Source organism: Schistocerca serialis, chromosome 8 (assembly GCF_023864345.2).
Source record: "Schistocerca serialis cubense isolate TAMUIC-IGC-003099 chromosome 8, iqSchSeri2.2, whole genome shotgun sequence".
NCBI classification, from domain to species: domain Eukaryota; kingdom Metazoa; phylum Arthropoda; class Insecta; order Orthoptera; family Acrididae; genus Schistocerca; species Schistocerca serialis.
Genome location: NC_064645.1, coordinates 102,087,842 through 102,110,127, shown reverse-complemented (window position 1 = coordinate 102,110,127; position 22,286 = coordinate 102,087,842). Strand labels below are relative to the sequence as shown.

The following is a 22,286-nucleotide window of genomic DNA, read 5'->3' as shown; positions in this document are numbered from 1 at the left end:
ACCTACGTCACACGCACGCCGTCTCCCTTCAGTATAGAGTTGTGAGGCACCATATTGGCTTTCATTTCAAGCCTATACGTATATATGCCGTTTCTGAGCACCAGCAAATTGAGAATCACTGGAGAACCCGTTCTTAACTGTGTGATTCGTTCCAATAAAATAATGAGAGACATCATATTCGTGGCAAAAGAATTATTGTAACTTACATATTGTAAGAGTAGGCTATTTGCATGGGGTAACATAATCTGATTAAATACAAAGGTTCAGTTATTGGTTTAGCATAATGACTAGCGTCGCTATCATGTATGCTGTTCTTTATTGGGACAGTGGTTCGCGCCTTGACACTCCCAAATTTTTTCCTAACATTCGCGTTTCTATTAGGTTCTGATACTTTATTATTAGTTTAATATAAGTATATACTATAATATTTGATGTTATGTAAATATAAGTTCACCTCTTTTTGAGGGGTGACTTTGTTCAATTAACTTAATCTACAGGACAGCTTGCGCTACTTGTATAAAGATATTTTTCTCCTTTTTCTTTTACGCTTCGTAATTCACATGTTGCAAAGATTCTGCTACTGGGTAGGAACAGTGATCAAGTAAGACTGACTTTGGGGTTTTACTAAAATGTGGGAATGATGAAATAATGTTTACCTTACGCAGAGAAGTATTCCAAAATTGTACCGCACTGTTTGTAATGCAACTTTTATAAGGCTGTGTCCTTACTGATTGGACATGATACTTCCCTTTTCGTGGACGATGGAGGAATTGTGGGGTTTAATAGAGCTAACGTGGGAATTTTATGCGCGCCCGTTGAGTAATCAGTGTGATTTACGAACTAGAAACATCCCTCAACTGCCGCTGGAGTGTGTTGCGATCGCGTATACCACGTTGGGGCCCACGTACCGTGTGTACAAGTCGCATCGTTCCTGAGCGCTCATCGTTAACGTTCGACAGCACGGGCCGTGTGCCGACGGCTTACGAGTAGGTCGTAGGGCGAGGCAAACAAATTCCGGCACAAAGCAGCGAGAGGCGGTCTGGGACAGCGCGCCCCATACACTGCAAGGAGTGGAACAGCACCACTCTCCAACTTCTTTACACCAGCATTTCGTCAATGATTAGTTTCTGAAAGAACTGACGTCTAATCTAATAAACCCGAACCTCGTGCTTCCGAACTGAATATGAATCTCTTAACTGGGTGATTCTTAAACAGTACGACACTTCCTCCATCAGTAAAACGGAAATGGTTACTTGGAGGAACTTTCAGAAATATTACACACTGCTCTGCAGAAGGACGAGACAGAGAACTATCAAAACATGTTAGCAACTCAGTGGAAATGAATGAGTGCATGTAGCCAAATTTCTCCCAGTCATCCACAGAATGCTGGAAGTCACATGGCGTGATGCCAGACTGACTATAATTCAAAATGGGCTAGACCGTGCAACACGGAAAAAGACAGAGTGTCAATGAGCAAGCAGTTACGGTGCACTGTGATGGTGTTCTTTACGACAGGGTCCAGAAACAACATCTGGATGACTTTACGGGGGAAGGGTCATCGGGAAACTGGAAAAAAAACGAAGTGACGGATGTATCCCACGAGACTGATATTGCTCACATCATTGTTTCACGTGCGTGGGGAACGTTCTGAATCAAAGGCAGCACTCCCCAAAGGGGAGGAGGTGATAGATCACGGCCAAATGCAGCAGCAGACGGCCGATACATTATCATCAGGCAAGAAAAAACCAACTCCAACAGCGGCTGCAATTGCAACCATATACACTCCTGGAAATTGAAATAAGAACACCGTGAATTCATTGTCCCAGGAAGGGGAAACTTTATTGACACATTCCTGGGGTCAGATACATCACATGATCACACTGACAGAACCACAGGCACATAGACACAGGCAACAGAGTATGCACAATGTCGGCACTAGTACAGTGTATATCCACCTTTCGCAGCAATGCAGGCTGCTATTCTCCCATGGAGACGATCGTAGAGATGCTGGATGTAGTCCTGTGGAACGGCTTGCCATGCCATTTCCACCTGGCGCCTCAGTTGGACCAGCGTTCGTGCTGGACGTGCAGACCGCGTGAGACGACGCTTCATCCAGTCCCAAACATGCTCAATGGGGGACAGATCCGGAGATCTTGCTGGCCAGGGTTGTTGACTTACACCTTCTAGAGCACGTTGGGTGGCACGGGATACATGCGGACGTGCATTGTCCTGTTGGAACAGCAAGTTCCCTTGCCGGTCTAGGAATGGTAGAACGATGGGTTCGATGACGGTTTGGATGTACCGTGCACTATTCAGTGTCCCCTCGACGATCACCAGTGGTGTACGGCCAGTGTAGGAGATCGCTCCCCACAACATGATGCCGGGTGTTGGCCCTGTGTGCCTCGGTCGTATGCAGTCCTGATTGTGGCGCTCACCTGCACGGCGCACAAACACGCATACGACCATCATTGGCACCAAGGCAGAAGCGACTCTCATCGCTGAAGACGACACGTCTCCATTCGTCCCTCCATTCACGCCTGTCGCGACACCACTGGAGGCGGGCTGCACGATGTTGGGGCGTGAGCGGAAGACGGCCTAACGGTGTGCGGGACCGTAGCCCAGCTTCATGGAGACGGTTGCGAATGGTCCTCGCCGATACCCCAGGAGCAACAGTGTCCCTAATTTGCTGGGAAGTGGCGGTGCGGTCCCCTACGGCACTGCGTAGGATCCTACGGTCTTGGCGTGCATCCGTGCGTCGCTGCGGTCCGGTCCCAGGTCGACGGGCACGTGCACCTTCCGCCGACCACTGGCGACAACATCGATGTACTGTGGAGACCTCACGCCCCTCGTGTTGAGCAATTCGGCGGTACGTCCACCCGGCCTCCCGCATGCCCACTATACGCCCTCGCTCAAAGTCCGTCAACTGCACATACGGTTCACGTCCACGCTGTCGCGGCATGCTACCAGTGTTAAAGACTGCGATGAAGCTCCATATGCCACGGCAAACTGGCTGACACTGACGGCGGCGGTGCACAAATGCTGCGCAGCTAGCGCCATTCGACGGCCAACACCGCGGTTCCTGGTGTGTCCGCTGTGCCGTGCGTGTGATCATTGCTTGTACAGCCCTCTCGCAGTGTCCGGAGCAAGTATGGTGGGTCTGACACACCGGTGTCAATGTGTTCTTTTTTCCATTTCCAGGAGTGTACAACAGGATTGGAAAGCACACAATCTCACGCTCCGCAGAGCAAGGAAAATGCGTGTGGGTGGTTTCTTTCCCGAGGACAGTGCGTTGTGTTCCGTTGTCACCCACATATTGGCTCAATAATTTGCGGTGGTACCAAGAGCGTAAGGACTGGACCAACGAACAGTGGGGGGTCACGTGCTCTACTCGGAAAAGAGGAGATTCATTCCGAGTGGTGATTCTGGAAGTACCCTCATATGGCGAGAGGTGGAAACACGTAATGCAACCACGATCATTGTTCAACATGATTATTTTGGTTGGGACGTGATGTTGCACGGTTGTAATGACCTCAAAATCTTTGAATGGGTACGCTCACTGGTCAACATTATTGTGACACTGTACCTCCTTCCTCACATGAGCCTTTTCAGAGATGTATTAGGCCCTTACTTCAATTCTATGGATCACAACTGATCAGTCGTTTTATGCACAAATTGGCCTCTAAGGAATCGTCAGCCAAGGCAGACGTCCCACGAATCTACAGCCTGCGTAATTATCCCCATAATCATACACTAACTTTGTATAGTTGGGGTTGGGTTGGGTTGTTTGGGGAAGGAGACCAGACAGCGAGGTCATTGGTCTCATCGGATTAGGGAAGGATGGGGAAGGAGGTCGGCCGTGCCCATTCAAAGGAACCATCCCGGCATTTGCCTGGAGTGATTTAGGGAAAGCGCGGTAAACCTAAATCAGGATGGCCGGACGGGGGATTGAACCGTCGTCCTCCCGAATGCGAGTCCAGTGTAACTCAGTATAGTGTTCCAGCCCTACTGTACTATATGTGCCTACACAGAGATTGGTAAGAGCGAACTTTAATGTCCCAGTACCGCTGTAAAATCACCGCGTCTTCAGAATAACTCCATTGCGTGGAATAGACGAATTGTTATTTACGAAACTCTACCACTTATTTTTCATCCAGAAATAACTCTAATCAGTCCCACGTTAAAGTTCAATAATAAATCCTCACTATGGTTCCACAAAATAAATCACTAAAAACCTAAATACTGCATCATCTACAACAACATTTAAAATGCACGCCACTATATTTTCCCACAACTTATACAGACAAGCGCCATTTCATATCAGTAACGAGCCTCAATAGTGATTCAGAGCAGCCAACAAAACCAACCCATATTACGTGGCATGCAATACATCAGTAGCTAAGGACCTATATACGCTGAAGCGCCAAAGAAACAGGTATGGGCATGCGTATTCAAATACAGAGATGTGTAAACAGGCAGAATACGGCGCTGCGATCGGCAACGCCTATATAGAACAGCAAGTGTCTGGCGCAGTTGTTGGATCAGTTACTGCTGTTACAATGCAAGTTATTAAGATTAAGTGAGTTTGAACGTGGTGTTATAGTCGGCGCACGAGCGATGGGATATAGCATCTCCGAGTGAAGTGGGGATTTTCCCTAACCACCATTTCACGACTGTACCGTGAATATCAGGAATCTTACCGGATCTCCGACATCGCCGCGGTCGGAAAAAGATCCTGCACGGAAGGGACCAACGACGGCTGAAGAGAATTGTTCAACGTCATAGAAGTGCAACCCTTGAGCAAGTTGCTGCAGATTTTAATGCTGGGCTATGAACAACTGCCAGCGTGCGAACCGTTCAACGAAACATGAACGATACGTGCTTTCGGCGCCGAAGGCCCACTTGTGTACCCGTGACGACTCACGACACAAAGCTTTACGCCTCTCCTCGGCCCATCCATACCGACACTGGACTGTTGATGACTGGAAGCATGTTGCCTGGTCGGACGAGTCTGGTTTCAAATTATATCGAGCGGATGGACGTGTACTGGTATGGAGACAACCTCATGAATTCATGGACCCTACATGTCAGCAGAGGACTGTTCCAGCTGGTGGTTGCTCTGTAATGGTGTGGAGCGTGTGGAGTGATGTTGGACCACTGATATGTCTAGATGCGACTCTGGCAGATGACACGTACGTAAGCATCCTATCTGATCACCTACATCCTTTCATGTCCACTGTGTATTCCGAAGGACTTGGGCAATTCCACCAGGACAAGGCGACAACCCGAACGTCCGGAATTGTAAGAGAGTGGCTCCAAGAACACCATTCTGAGTTTAAACACTTACACTGGCCACCAAACTCCCCAGACATGAACACTGTTGAGCATATCTGGGATGCCTTGTAACGTGCTGGTCAGAAGAGATCTCCACGCAGTCGTACTGCTACGGTTTTATGGACAGCCCTGCAGGATTCATGCTATCAATTGCCTCCAGCAACACTTCAGACGTTAGTCGAGTCCAAGCCACGTTGTGATGCGGCTCTCCTGGGTGCTCACGGGGGCCCTGCATGATATTACGCAGGTGTACGAGACATGCCAGCACCCAGGAACTTGAAGGGACTTCAGTCTGTGTTGGTCAGAATCACATATTATGTTCGGTTTGTACCAAATGCAGCGCGGATTGCAGCGCATTTGCAACGCCTTAGGCGTAAGAACGTTTCTTTTGTTTGATCTTCGGAATGTGAAGCTGCTAACCACAAGCTCAAATCTGCTTTGTTGAGTGATCGCCATTTGATTCCTATCGATCCCTCCAAACCTGTTGTTTTGTCTGTCGATGCATCTTCTCACGGCATTGGAGCGGTTCTCTCGCACCGCATTAATTCTGTCGATCGCCCAATCGCTTTTACGTCTAAGTTGCTCAATTCCCCCAGCAAAACTGTTCTCAAATCGAGAAAGAAGCTTTAGCTATTGTATATGGAGTGACGAAGTTTCATGATTTTTTGTACGGTCGCGAGTTCTATTTGGTCACCGACCATAAGTCTTTGACGTCGTTGTTTCACCCGTCAAAGCCAGTTCCAGCCCGAACTGCACAAAAGTGGCAACGTTGGTCTTTGAGATTGTCTAACGACAATTACGAAATTTTGTTTCAGCCTATGGCCAAGAATGGTCATGCCGATGCTTTGCCTCGTCTACCTATCGGCCCTAACGAAATTCTTCCGAATTGTCATGCATGTTCATTGATTCGCAAGATAAGGATTTCGCTGATGGTTTTCCTGTGGATTTTCGTCGCACTGCTTCCGCGACAGCCTCCGATGCGCCTCTGCGGGTTGTTTTAAAGTATGTTCCTACTCAATGGCCTCCGTCTGTGACACACATTAGTGATCCGCTTGTTCGACGTTACTTTGCACAAAGTCACACCTTTTCTGTACACCACGGTGTTATTTTGTTACGAACTGACAATGATCAGTCTCGTGTGGTTGTACCGCGTTCGTTGCAGCCCGCTGGTTGATAGTTATTGACGTATACAGCAACTTTCCTTTTGTTGTCCCTATGTCTTCTACTACATCTGCCAGCACTATTCGGACTTTGACGTCTATTTTTTGCATTGATGGCCTTGCTGAAATTATTGTCTCCGACAATGGCCACCAATTTGTGTCCTCCGGATCTGAAACGTTCTGTGCTGCTTATGGCATTCGCTCTCTGAGCTCAGCCCCGTTCCACCCCCAGTAGAACAGTGAGGCTGAATGCTTTGTGCATATGTTTAAGTCACAGATGAACATGTTGCTCGCCACGCACTCTCGCGAGCGTGCGCTATGGACTTTCCTTGCTTCCTATAGCCCCCAGCCGCACGGCGCCCCTTCCCCAGTGGAATTGCTACATGGCCGCGCCCATCGGCCGTCGCTCCTGCGGCTATTGCACCCGCCGCTGTGGGCTCCCACTACTTCACCTCGTTCTTTCTTGGCGCCGCATGATTTGGTGTTCTATCGCGTTCTCTCTGGCAGGCAGCGCTGGGAGCACGGGTGCATTCTTCGTCAGCTTGGCCGCGCCTTGTTTGCCATTTCTGGTCCCTCTGGCACTGTTAAGCGACACCGGAACCAGATCCATTTGTGCCGCCCTCGGTTTTCTGCTGCTGGTTTTTTTCTGGCAGAATTAGAAGCTTCGCGGCTTCCGCCGCCTTCGCCGCCTCAGCCCACGACTACACCGACGGCGTCTCCGCCGATCGCGCCTCCGCCGCGGGCGCTCCTGCCGCCTCCACCGCCACCGGTCCGATTTCCTGCTCCGTGCGGGCGCCTCTCGCCACCACCTCGTCGGCCCCACCTCCGGCCGCCACAGTCGCCGCCGCCGCTGCGTTCGTCCGCGCTGCCGGAACCGATGGACACTGAGGTTGCCGTCACGCCGCCGCCCCCACCGCCGCCATCGCCGTCGCCCATGGAGCATACCCAGTGGCGGTACACATCCCTGTCAGGTTTTCAACGGGGCGCTTTCTTCACCCCCTCGCGACCAATTCGAGAATGCAGGAGGGCAGCATGCCCTGGCAGTTCCGCTGCCCGCCCACGCGGCTGCGCCGCCCCTGGGTCACTCCACCAGCTGTCAGAAGCCTCACTCCACGACGGTGCGCCGTTTCAGGGGGGAGGTGTGTGGTATCGATAGCTATGATGCCACAACATAAGTGCAAGCTAGTAACTTGGCACTAAGAGAGCGGACGATCTACACCAGGCGACAGCGCCCTCTAGCTGACGCTGTGCAGCTCTACGAGCGCCGCTCCACTTTCCCCCAGTTCATCAAGAGCAGAGGGCCGAGAAACTTCGCTTTAGCTTAGTTTGCTATGAGACTGTGTACCAGTTACTATGGGTCTATAATGTCGCACCTACGTGCTCATCACCTTAAGTAATGTAATATGTTTGCATATGTTTATACACTAGTAAAAGTGCTTTAACTGTATTTGCAGTACTGACTTTCTTTACCTCACTTGCTCCTACTCGCTTCCTTCCTTTTGGCTTATGTTACAGATTTCAGGAGCACACCTACGAGCCGCGTTCCTGGCGGGATACCAAAAACCCGAGAGTAAAACTTTTAAGTTCAAGCCATCCGGGGTGGCCGAGCAGTTCTAGGTGCTACAGTCTAGAACCGCGCGACCGCTGCGGTCGCAGGTTCGAATCCTGTCTCGGGCATGGATGTGTGTGATGTCCTTAGGTTAGCTAGGTTTAAGTAGTTCTAAGTTCTAGGGGACAGATGACCTCAGCTGTTAAGTCCCATAGTGCTCAGAGCGATTTTTTGTTGTGGATTGGCAGGAGAGCCAACCCACGAATTTTAGAGGAAGCCGAAAGGCACGCGTTTAGCTCACGCAGGCTGGCGTGAGGTCTGGAACAGGACAAGGAAATTAGAACTTAGAAAAACGAACGCAGATGGTGGAATACTTAACTTTAATCCATTGATGTTGAACGTAGCTCTTGTCTGTACATTATTTACAATATCAATAGTAACTGAACATGGCGCCTTGCTAGGTCGTAGCAAATGACGTAGCTGAAGGCTATGCTAACTATCGTCTCGGCAAATGAGAGCGTATTTTGTCAGTGAACCATCGCTAGCAAAGTCGGCTGTACCACTGGGGCGAGTGCTAGGAAGTCTCTCTAGACCTGCCGTGTGGCGGCGCTCGGTCTGCAATCTCTGATAGTGGCGACACGCGAGTCCGACGTATACTAACGGACCGCGGCCGATTTAAAGGCTACCACCTTGCAAGTGTGGTGTCTGGCGGTGACACCACATTTTTTTAAAGTTCAAAACAGTTGACGTTGCTCAACCACGCAGAAGTGTCGCCAGCTACCATCTCAGAAGCGTGAACATTTCAGCACCATTATTGGATTACGCAATACAACCACCTCACCACTCTTAAAAGAGACTGCGAGCAGTTCAGCAGAAAATTGTTAGAACACTTCAGACACATCATCCTTCATTACTTCTATAACGTTAAACAAGATACACTTGGTAGGATGCAATAAAGATTGGGAAGAGTTTGGCTAAGCAGTCAAGAGCTTGTAACAGATTTGATAAGCAAATATAGTGGACCTGAAGACTGCTAACGATTCTGGAACAGCATAACCAATGTGGTCATTACGCATCTTGTAGGGCAGAGGCTCCCGGCGGCGACATAAATACTTCATCCCCGTTAATTTTTGGCACTCGAGCAGTAGGATCAATGGCGTTCATGTCATTTATATTTGGTTCTATGGTTATGGTACAGTAACATCATGTTTTGATCTTACTTTTGCTGCCCTGCCAGACGATCAGTGAATAGAAGCCAAGACTGATGGAGCATAAAATTGTCACACAGCAGTCAGCGTGAGGATCCACCAACACTACTCCAGTCCAGGGCGGAAGCTGCTCTAAACTGCATCGTTGCATGGGTCTGATGGGCTTCCTATAGGCAGGCCGGGCTCAGCATTCAGCACGACTACACGGCATCTGACATCGCTGTCAGCCTGTGGGAACAATGCAGCAGTGGACTGGGAGGGATCGAGAACTCTCCAAAGCGGCGTCCGAATCAAAACAAACAATTCTTGGTCACCGACATCTCTAAATGCAGAGCTGCCGATCGGGCGTGTTTTCCTCACCAGTGAATGCCGAAACCGCTACATTGGAGAGTCATAGGCTTCAAAGCGAAGTTGGTGCCGCGTCCTTTGCATTAGTGAATCCGTTATTGGATTTAGTGGATTCATCTACGAATTACGTAGCCGCCAGTCGGCTCAGAATAAGCAGCAACAACTTGTGTTTTCAGCAATAAATATGATAATTTTGAAAATTGTTTTGTTGTATCTAACGTCGCTGCACAGGTCCACGACCCCAGCAGAGGGTGGTCACTACAAAATAGTTTATAGACGTGCTCCATCCCAGTGCTAGTAAGAGTTGGAGGTCCTCCAACGATCTGGCGCACCAACATCAGCAAGAGTCATAGAGGGTGAGTCGAAGAAAAGAATTTCCTGTTTGCCTGAAGAGAGAAATTGTATTCTTTGCAATGTCCAGGCTAGCACTTAAAGACTTTGATGCGACCTTATATAGACCGAGAGAAATGTCGGATTTATCGCAGTTTAAGGGTAACTGTCAGCAAGAGTATCTTTTCTACTACTTTGCAAAATCTGTAATTTAGCGGGACATAATGCATCGTATGACAGATTTGTACCAGCAACATGTACTGCTTGTAGAAAGTACGGCCGCATGGCAGACGATTGTTCAGAGTGTCGTTGCTTAATGACTAGGCATTGGAATTAAACGTAATTGTTTTATTTTTGCAACTGTGACTGTTTAGTTATTGTCGGGAGTAATACTAGTCGATTAGTGTTAAAAAATTAAAGGTAAACTGCACCAAAAAAAAAGAGGTAGAAACATAGGCAGTTAGTACTAACGAGGTGACAGACACTCCTACGGAGCGAATTACTAACTAGTTTGAGGATTATGAAGACCGAAAACACTTAACGAATACCTAACACAACATGGGGAATCATTATTGGCAGAAGAACAGCCTCAGTCGGGTTTGTGGGGGAATAAACAGTAGTAAGTCCTCCTTTGTCATTCACTGGTTCTTCAGCTGCGAATCTAATAACTCTCTTCTCAAATGATACAACAGAGTGTGTTATTATGTTTACAGAAGATAGCCACAGCCGCATTATGTACATAGTCAAATGAGATATGCTTTGTGGATGGCCGAGTTACATATCATGGGTGAGGTAAACACCAACATCAGGTATCACGAAGTTAAGCATCCATATTCAGTGAGGTAGCAGAAGGCTTGCGTTACAGGTATAGAAAATTCACTAGTACACGATTGTTTTAGGGACAAACTCAATAGTTTAACACAAAATTCGAATGAAACAGTAGAACCATTTTTGATAGAATATACAAGGTTAGTGCACGGACTAATGATCTCATCCACAAGCCACATGAAAACGGAGTCTTGCTTAAAGAAATGGAAAAGAGAGTGTCGGACATTTTTCTCACAGGTATCCACCAAATTTTTCACAATGGTTACGATTGGAAAACCCCGAGGATTTAGCCACTGCGGTTAACATCACTACGCATTTACAGGAGGTGGACATTGCAATTAGGATCCTCACTGAATGGAAAACATTCAGCTCTGATAAAAGAATGTTACTGTTGTGGTAAGCAGCGGCATTTAAAGGCGTAGTGTCACCAACTACAATACCATACAGTAAGCCCCAGAATTGCGAATCTGGAAAAAAGATGGCAAGTACAATGAAAAAAAGAAACAATTAAACATGAACGGGAATGTTCCTTCCATCGGCAAGCATTGCCAGTAAACCATTCTATTTGAAAAATATTTGTGGAGCTGCATTGTTGCTTGATGGGTTATATAAATAAGAAGACTAATAGATACTGGGGCACTTGCATTGATTGTTAGTCTCGATTTTGCGGACAAGAGGAGTCTAGAAACTCCTACGTACAGATTGAATGCAATAGGAGAAAAGAAAATCGATTCAGTGAGGACAACACATGATTTCAGGAGTAAATGGAAGTGTTGCTAACGGTGAAGTAAGGTTTTTCTGTAATACTCAGATTAGACTACCTGGTAAAGCATCATCCTAAAATCGATCTTTGGCAACAAACAGTAGACCTCAACCGGAAATGGTTCCCGATGGGGGCAGAAGTTGCAAATGTTTCTGTGCTACAATGTACACCCATTGCTAAGGTTGTACCAACTAAACTGTGTACAAGTATATTAAAAGATGTTTTGCATGTAAGAGCAGGTAAACTACGTGGACAAAAGTATCCAGACACCCATAAAAACATACGTGTTTCATTTTAAGTGCGTTTTACTGCCACCTACTGCCAGGTACTCCATATCAGCGAACTTATTAGTCATTAGACATCATGAGAGAGCAGAATGGGACGCTCTGAGGAACTCAAGGACTTCGAACATGGTAAGATGATCGGCTGTCACTTGTGTTATACATCTGTACGCGAGATTTCCACACTCCTAAACATCCATAGGTCCACTGATTCCGACGTGATAGTGAAGGGACAAGTACAGCACAAAAGCTTATAGGCCAACCTCGTTGACTGATTGACAGAGACCGCTGACAGTTGATAACAGTCATAATATGTAATAGGCGGACATCTACCCAGACCATCACACAGAGATTCCAAACTGCATCAGGATCCATTGCAACTACTATGACAGTTAGGCGGGAGGTACGAAAACTTGGATTTCATGGTTGAGTGGCTGCTGATAAACCACATATCACGCCGGTAAGTGCCAAACGACGCCTAGCTCGGTTACAAGGAGCGTAAACATTGGACTATGAACAGTGGAAAAACATTGTGTGGAGTGACGAATCACGGTACACAGTGTGGCGATCGGATTGCAGATTGACGGTATGGCGAATGCCTGGTGAACGTCATGTGCCAGCGTGTGTAGCGCCAACAGTAAATTCGGAGGCGGTGGTGTTATGGTGTGGTCATGCTTTTCATGGAGGGGCTTCCACCCCTTGCTTTGCGTGTCAGTATCACAGCACAGGCCTACATTAATGTTTTAAGCACCTTCTTGCTTCACCCTGTCGAAGAGCAATTCTGTGATGTCGATTGCATCTTTCGACACGATCCTGTGGCGGAGTAGTTACACGACAATAGCATCCCAGTAATCGACTGGGCTGTACAAAGTCCTGACCTGAATCCTATAGAATACCTTTGGGATGTTTTGAAACGCCGACAGCGTACGCCTGTGAGAGTGGAAGCTGTCATCAAGCCTAAGTGTGGGCCAACACCATACTGAATTTCAGCAGTACCGATGGAGAGCGCCACGAACCTATAAGTCTTTTTCAGCCGCGTGTCCGGATACTTTTGATTATATACTGTATAGGTAAACTAGTATGGGTTACAACAGAAATCGATGTTTCACAACAAATCTTGCGTTTAATAGAAGCACTCTATGTCCAGACAATAGGCCAAAAACAGCTTTTACGTCATCTGGTAACTACCAGTATCACAGACTGCCTTTTATGTTGAAAAACGCACCTGCAACGTTTCTGCTTTTGTTAGAGGGAGTTCGTTAAGATTTAAAACCGAAAAAAGTCATGATTTATTTGGATGGCAGCGCCGTTTTTTTTTCAAAATATCTAGATGAACACACAGAGCACCTAAGTGAAGTATTTGATAGACTGAAAACAGCTCGTCTCACATTTCGATAACTGTCATTTTGCCCAGGCACAAGTAACTTACCTGTAGTATATTAGTAGTCGAGCGGATGGATTCTTGTCTCACTTCAGTTGTACACCATTTGTAAGTTCACAAACAGTTACACAATTACATTAATTTCTTAGTTTGACAAATTATTACCGAAAATTCGTCCAAGGCTTTGCAGAAGCTGCACAGCCACTGACTAGATTATTGGAAAAAAAGGTTACGTTCCTATGGAGCTCAGAATATCAAACAGCATTTCAAAATTTGGAAGAGATACTGACTCAGATCGTGTATTATTTTTCCCGATTTTACTGAAGAATTTATATTATCCTGTGATGCAAACAATACAGAATGATGTGACATTCTAAGTCAAACTGTAGATGGACAAGAACGTCAGGTAGCTTATGCATCTTTCAAGTTGAATAAGGATGAGCGAAATTATTCTGCTACAGAAAAGGAAATGTGAAACATTAATTTATGGTATTTCGTATTCCTGTTGATTCTTGTGTGGCCATCAGTTTAAAGTAATTTCACATCAAACATCCTTGAAGTGGTTGTTAGGAGTAAGAGACCCTTCAAGTCGAATAACAAGATGGTACTGAAACTTAGTGAGTTTAAATGTGAAGTAGTGCACAAGCTTGGTTTCAGGCATACGAATGCGGATATGCTCAGTAGGAAAATTGCAGCATTGTAAGTTTTAGGACTGAATCTTCTAGGTCCAAAATAGGCATAAATAGTGGGTACAGAATGTCAAATATACAGTAAACAACCAAAAATTCTTATCTAAAACGGTATACTCTGTAAGTGGTCCACACATTGTTGTTCCTGCAGAACTTCGAACTCAGGTGCAAGAACAAACAAATCAACATGTGATATCAGGATATCAAGGTAGGAGAGCTGTTGACAGATGTGTGACAGACAGATTTTGGTGGAGAGCACAAAGTGTTCTTGTGGAGCAAAATATAAAAATTGCGTTCCTTGTGCTCAATGAACAGATTTGGTTCACCAGAAAATACTTCAGAGTTACTAAAATTGGAATAACCTTTTCCAGATGATCGGAATTGACATATTCGGACTATTTAAAAGAAGTTTAGTAGCTTGTAAGTACGTACTGATGATGATGAATCATTTCTCAAGATACCTTGTAATGATAGCAACACCAGATCAGAAAGCGAGCAATGTCACTCAATCTGTGGTTAACAGTTGGTTACATAAGTTTGGTGAACAAGGAACTGTAGTCACAGATATAAGAACAAAGTTAATGTCTGAACTGATGAAATAGATAAGTCGTCTATTGAGAGTAAAGAAACTCTAGACTAGTCTGTTCCAGTCACAAACAAGTGACTGTGCGGAATGGGTAGGCCATAGCATAGTGAAGGTGTTGAGTCACTATGTGAAGAGTTTATATTTAGACTGGGATGTCTGTTGAGGCTATGTGGTGAGTGCATGTAAATCAAAAATAGGCAAAGGAATGGATCTTTCACATATGGAGTGGTGTATGGGTGAAAGATATCATCATATTTTAATTTAGTGCAGCCAAAGGTAGGAATGCAGGGGGGATATGTGATGCAATTCGCAAAAACATTTAAAGGAATTTGGTAACGAGTGAAACATACAAATTCAAATGAACTGGAACGTTAAGAGCGGACTGGGCAAGTTATGAGTAAATCACTTCAATACAGAGTAGGACAATGGGTTCTACTAGTAAAACTTTATATCCCAAATGGTATAATCAAGAAATTCTTGACAAGTTTCAAGGACCGTACAAGGTAGTGGAGATGACTTCACCGATCAATGTCAAGTTGCAGTTTTTGGCGAAACGCTCGGTTGTACATGTTAGTCGAATTGAACGATTTAAGGGTATAGTTGATGCATTACCACAGATTCCTGCAGAAAAAAGGAATTATATGTGGAACGAGAGTAACACAAAGCATACCTTATGAACTTAGGTCTAGTGATACGTGATAAAATAACACTGTATTGTGTTTAATTTTGTGCCAGTTTACCTAGATTAATATTATATTTTTTAGTTTGCTATAGTAGTTTTCTGTGAGAAACGCTTCTCCCTAAGGAGGAAGGGGATACTTGGCAATTCCTCTCTCATACGTGGAGTAGAAGGTGACTTCGAAATATACTATGGTGGGTATAATAGCATTGCCTGTATTTGAAGCGGAGGTGGTTGCAAATGAGCAGTTTTGTTGAGCTTACAGCAGGCTGTAAAAGAACTTTCAACAGGGATAAGATGCGTTGTACTGCTAGTGAAAATGAATTTAGTATTCTTCTTTTATGTTTCCACAGTTAAGATTTATTCAGATCGAGCAGTTTCCTGTTTCAACTTTAAATTCTCGTTACCAGCCCCATCCATATCCAGTACATCTACATGACTACTCTGCAATTCACATTTAAGTGCTTGGCAGAGGGTTCATCGAAACACAATCATACTATCTCTCTACCATTCCACTCCCGAACAGCGCGCGGGAAAAACGAACACCTAAACCTTTCTGTTCGAGCTCTGATTTCTCTTATTTTATTTTGATGATCATTCCTACCTATGTAGGTTGGGCTCAACAAAATATTTTCGCATTCGGAAGAGAAAGTTGGTGACTGAAATTTCGTAGATAGATCTCGCCGCGACGAAAAACGTCTTTGCTGTAATGACTTCCATCCCAATTCGCGTATCATATCTGCCACACTCTCTCCCCTATTACGTGATAATACAAAACGAACTGCCCTTTTTTGCACCCTTTCGATGTCCTCCGTCAGTCCCACCCGGTAAGGATCCCACACCGTGCAGCAGTATTCTAACAGAGGACGAACGAGTGTAGTGTAAGCTGTCTCTTTAGTGGACTTGTTACATCTTCTAAGTGTCCTGCCAATGAAACGCAACCTTTGGCTCGCCTTCCCCACAATATTACCTATGTGGTCTTTCCAACTGAAGTTGTTCGTAATTTTAACACCCAGGTACTTAGTTGAATTGACAGCCTTGAGAATTGTACTATTTATCGAGTAATCGAATTCCAACGGATTTCTTTTGGAACTCATGTGGATCACCTCACACTTTTCGTTATTTAGCGTCAACTGCCACCTGCCACACCACACAGCAATCTTTTCTAAATCGCTTTCCAACTGATACTGGTCTTCGGATGACCTTACTAGACGGTAAATTACAGCATCATCTGCGAACAACCTAAGAGAACTGCTCAGATTGTCACCCAGGTCATTTATATAGATCAGGAACAGCAGAGGTCCCAGGACGCTGCCCTGGGGAACACCTGATACCACTTCAGTTTTACTCGATGATTTGCCGTCTATTACTACGAACTGCGACCTTCCTGACAGGAAATCACGAATCCAGTCGCACAACTGAGACGACACCCCATAGGCCCGCAGCTTGATTAGAAGTCGCTTGTGAGGAACGGTGTCAAAAGCTTTCCGAAAATCTAGAAATACGGAATCAACTTGAGATCCCCTGTCGATAGCGGCCATTACTTTGTGCGAATAAAGAGCTAGCTGCGTTGCACAAGAACGATGTTTTCTGAAACCATGCTGATAACGTATCAATAGATCGTTCCCTTCGAGGTTATTCATAATGTTTGAATACAGTATATGCTCCAAAACCCTACTGCAAACCGACGTCAATGATATAGGTCTGTAGTTAGATGGATTATTCCTACTATCCTTCTTAAACACTGGTGCGACCTGCGCAATTTTCCAATCTGTAGGTACAGATCTATCGGTGAGCGAGCGGTGGAATATGATTGCTAAGTAGGGAGCTATTGTATCAGCGTAATCTGAAAGGAACCTAATCGGTGAACAATCTGGACCTGAAGACTTGCCTGTATCAAGCGATTTGTGTTGCTTCGCAACCCCTAAGGTATCTACTTCTAAGAAACTCATGCTAGCAGCTGTTCATGTTTCAAATTCTGGAATGTTCCATTCGTCTTCCCTGGTGAAGGAATTTCGGAAAACTGCGTTCAATAACTCCGCTTTAGTGGCACAGTCGTCGGTAACAGTACCATCGGCACTGCGCAGCGAAGGTATTGACTGCGTCTTGCCGCTTGTGTACTTTACATACGACCAGAATTTCTTCGGATTTTCTACCAAATTTCGAGACAATGTTTCGTTGTGGAACCTATTGAAACGTCCCCTTTGAACAATTATACAGGACTGTGCTTAACCTGACACACAATATTTTGTTAGCGCAACGCAATCTGACTTTCAAAATTCCCTACAAAATAATGGCCCTGACTAACATTAAACTATACCTTTCACAAATCACTAAATCACTTGCCTCACAATAATCTTCGTTTCTCCCACTACTGCAATACAGCAAGCGCCACTACTGCCAGCTAAATAAAAGATTCAAACTACTAAAGGCACTAACTACTGATAGGGATAGTTAGCAAATGAAAGATATTAATAGAGAGCAAACAATGTATTTACCTTAATATCATCACATGCCATAATATATATATCAGTTCATGAAAAATTACAAAACTCCGCCATCTCTCTCCCCACATCCACCACTGCTGGCGGCTCACCTCCAACTGCGCAACGCTACGCGCTGTTCACAGCCAGCTGCCTAACACTACAATGGCGAGTATTACAACAATGCAAAGCAGCCACAGACTGCACACAGCACAGCCAGTGATTTTCATATTGAGCGCTACGTAACGGTGCCAATAAGAAAACATAAACAGCCTACTTACATAGAGAAAACATAAACAGCCTACTTACATAGAGAAAACATAAACAGCCTACTTACATAGCCCCCATGCTCCCCACAAAAATTTTTACAAATGGTGTTGGGCACTGGCCAATACAGATTTGACAAAAATTTTTCACAATTACAGTAACAAAGATATAAAATGCGCACACTTATTGATACAACGTTGGTCAAAAGCTCAAATTTTCTCACAGTCCCTAAAGACAGTCCTAATCGTACATAACAGGAGAATAGCAGTGTTTGTCTCAAAGTCTGAGCAGTAAAAGAAAATGCACACGGAAGTAGTGGATTTCCATGCAGTCTTGAAGAAGTAGTGTTGTCCTTCCAATGGAAAGACAGTGCTGACTCTCGACATGCTGACAGGTAATGGGCCACAACAGAGCAAACCCACAGCAGAGTCATTCGAAGTTTGGAAGAATATTGGTAGGTAGGTCATCACAGAGCAGACCCACTGGAGTCCTGGTAGAGATTGTGGTATTGGTGGGCCACCAGAGGTGCAGACCCACTGCAGTCCTTGTAGAAATAATGGCGTTGGTGGGTCATCAAAGATGTAGACCTACTGTTGTCCTTGTAGAGATAATGGTATTGGTGGGCCACCAGAGGTGCAGACCCACTGCAGTCCTTGTAGAGATATTGGTATTGATGGATCATCAAAGATGTAGACCCACTGTAGTCCTTGAAGAGATATTGGTATTGATGGATCATCAAAGATGTAGACCCACTGTAGTCCTTGAAGAGATGGCCAGCAGCCATCTGTTGCGATTGTGCAGGTGCACAATCACCACTGAAGAGTCTTGCGGACAATATAGCAAGTCCATAAACCACCACTTGTGCACTCACAAAGTTTTTGAAATTGTTCTTAGAACCAGCAATGCTGTTATCCAGTCCCTTGCTGAATTATTAACACACGTGCAAACACTAACAGTCCCTACTTCTCACATATTGTCCATATACTATGACCAACAGAAACGTGTGCAGTGAAATGTAACTAACAAGTTAATAATATCATGAACTGGTGACAAGTACAATTTTATAACATAAGAATACAATAACAAAGGTACAAAATACATCATTAAAGAACATAACAATATAGATAACATTTGTAGTAAAACAGGCGTTACAAAAGAATAGAAATAGACATATACGTCAGTGTTACAGGAATTATGACATGAGTACATACATAGAAGATCAGAATAATTATTGAAACATCAACTTCACACATGAGCATTTAAACAGAATGGAATTAATAATGTCTAACATCTTTACAAAGTAAATAACATATTATTAATGCCAATTATATTCGATGATAACAGTATTCCTCATCATAGTGAATGTAGCTTAATATTAAAAGAAGAAAAAATTCTATGAAACTACACAGAGACAGGAAGAAAACAAATACACAAGGTACACACACACATAGTGGGATAACACCAATAGGAAAGGACAGGGTTCGTTTTCAGTGTAACATGTGGTACTGCAGTCCAACCCAAAACTTCATATATCTTTCGTCTTATTTCATCCTTTGTTTCCACCAAAAAAATCCTATCCAAGCATGCTTTCTGTATTTATTTCACATATTTCTTACCTCATTATTTATTTCCAAGAAAATCCTACCTATACCTGCTTTCTGTACGGTTTTCGTATAGATTCTCAATGCATTTCTTCCAATTCATCGCAACTCATTCTCTTCTATAGACTACCCCCTCTTAAGCTAACTTAAATCTACTGAGCTCAGATGCTAAACTAAGGGACGAGGCAATGCAGCAGCACATAAAACAATTAACACAAACAGCAATGAGAAAAAAAATGGAAATTTGCAAAGCAAGCTACAGTAAATCTAAATTAACAAGCAATGCAACATTACAACTAATATGAGCCAATGCGCAGTAAACAAAAAATTAAATCTGGCTTAGCAGAGTAACACAAATTAAAATTCAGTAACACGATGCCTGGCAAACAGCAGTAACTTATACCTAAACGTGACATAGCTCAAGCAGAAAAAATATTACACTAAACAACAATGCAGATAAGGGAAATGTATCATCTTAATGTCTATGTAATTAAAGTGGTGCACCACAAGAAGTTATTCTACCAAAAAGTTACCAATTACTTGAAAAGAAAATTATGAATGCAGTTACTAGTTCCTTCTTATTGTTCTTTCCTTTCCAAGTGCTCCTTTTTTTAAAGAATGTGGATCATAAAATAATTATTTAATAGATCTGTTGACAGAAAGTGTTCACATTAGCAAATGCATTTCATTTTATAAAAGCAATGCTGCAACACAGCTGGAAACCAGATATCAAGTGAAATAAGCAACTACGAAAAGCAAAGTATAAAAATATCATTCAGTAGTCATGTGACATTTCATAAGTTAGTAGCTCTCAACTCTCGTAGAAAGACGCTTGTCGTAATCAAGTGTGCAGATGTACGAATATTTCCCATCAATTCATAAGCATTTCAGCAATTAGCACAAAGTGCGAGTAATCATATGTTTTCAAGTAACGAGGGTGTCGCATTAGCGATGAAAGGCACACCCTAATGGCTTGTTCTCCAGGTGTTTGACACGTCCCACGTCCCCTTTTTTTTTTCTACCTGTGCCGCTGAAAAGGGCTCGCAATAATGGCTTTTTCTCCAGGCGTCTGACACAGCTGGGTGCCCGCGACGCATTACGTGCAGGTGGTCACTTAACTTTCGTACGGAAATATTTACGACAGCAGCTTCTGCTACCGTTGAAGTCTCATTTAAAATATTTCACAGGTCAAGAATTAGCGTTGCAAATCTGTAGAAACAAAATCCTATAAATATAAGTGTCCAAAAAAAATATTCGTCAGCATTGTGATACAGTCACACATTTCATAACTCTTAAAGTACGTTTCTTGGTTTCCAACATCCTTTTTCACAAGTCAGCGTCCCTAACCACTATTCATTACTCCTTACCTTATTCGTCGACACTTCTTCAATATTGCATCATAACAGATAAGTATCATAATCAAATAACTCGTATAGCATCAGCCTATTAATCATAAACATACCTCAGCAGCATAATACACATCGTCGTCGTAAAAATAACATCATAACACCTCAGTCAAATCTCAAAATCGTCGTAACTTCCTCCAATAATTTCTAAGCCTAAAAAAATTCTCTGCTCATGTCAAAAGTGTCATCTGCCTCAAATGTACTTTAAAAATCATGAATCCATACCAAATACATCATTCAAAGCTCTCATAGTATCACAATGGTTCCGGAAAAATAGGAGCATTTCACAAAGTACAGACAAAATACAATTTCGTAAGTGTGAAGTTATCCAACTGTGTAATTGCGTAAACATCTGTCACTGATGTAATAAAAAAAATTTATCTCTCAGTTACATGATCAGATAGCTGTGTAATTTGTGTGTTAGAGAAATTTGGTACCGATGTGTAAAGTTGTATAAGCAAATACCATATTAGCTAGGGTTCCTTGTGGTTGCCACACACATGGTACACAAAGTAGGCGTGTACCCCCCTGAGGATTAATGTAATTATACCCTCAGGTGTTACAGATTACACCAATGGAATGAAATATATCACGGAAAACTTTCTTTGTAATTCAAAAATCTTTAAAAATAAATGTTTTAAGTATAAAATTGATCACTGAAATGCGTGTCCTGTAGCGCTAAATGTGCATCTTGTTGTAAGATAATCTCTGTGGAAGTGTCGTAGTTATTTTCCTCCAAAAGCTAAGTTCTGCAGAAGCCAATGTACTTACCTCATGATAAACAAAAGTGAAAAGCTTTGCGTATAGATATCGTAGTTATTATGCTTATTGGCGTGATGAAGAAAGTACTGTACAGTAACGTAATGTTGTGCCACGAAAAAGGGTGTCTCATTGTTGCTATACCACAAAAGTTACTACTAAAACATGTTTTTCTTCCTAGAAGAATTCAGAAAACTGTGCAGATATAAAACAGATACACTGCAAAAGCAACATTGTAAATTGTCACTCATTAGTAGCGTCGTGATAAAATCGTGTAACTGTCACATAAACTAACCTCTGTGTCATCTGGTATCTCTCAGAAAGTACTTTAAATCCGGAATGTATTTTCAAGTAAACCAAAATATTGCATTAAAATCTCATGAGCAGTACCAGTACATGTTCTATGTATGTAAGCCTGATAGTCGTTACGTAATCGTGCAACTAGCAAGCAAGAACGTACAAATACAACACTGTGTCGTCTGTTACTATAACAATGCATTCGTAATTTCTGTTTAAATAAGTTCTCATGGTTCTTGGCTGGATATTTAACTTCAAACATTGTTGCATGGTAACAGTTTCTAAAGCATACTAGTAACGTCAAGTGAAACGTTTTATGGCAAAGACAAAGTTAAAAGGC

At 43.8% G+C, this 22,286-nt stretch overlaps 1 protein-coding gene across 1 annotated transcript in view; it reads left to right on the top strand.

Moving 5' to 3' along the window:
* Positions 1-7,647, top strand: part of LOC126416852 (uncharacterized) — a 28,565-nt gene extending 20,918 nt beyond the window's left edge. The window contains exon 2 of the mRNA XM_050084735.1: positions 7,145-7,647. Coding sequence (XP_049940692.1) covers positions 7,145-7,647 — 503 coding nt within the window. The remainder of the gene's footprint in view (positions 1-7,144) is intronic.
* Positions 7,648-22,286: the final 14,639 nt, after the last annotated feature.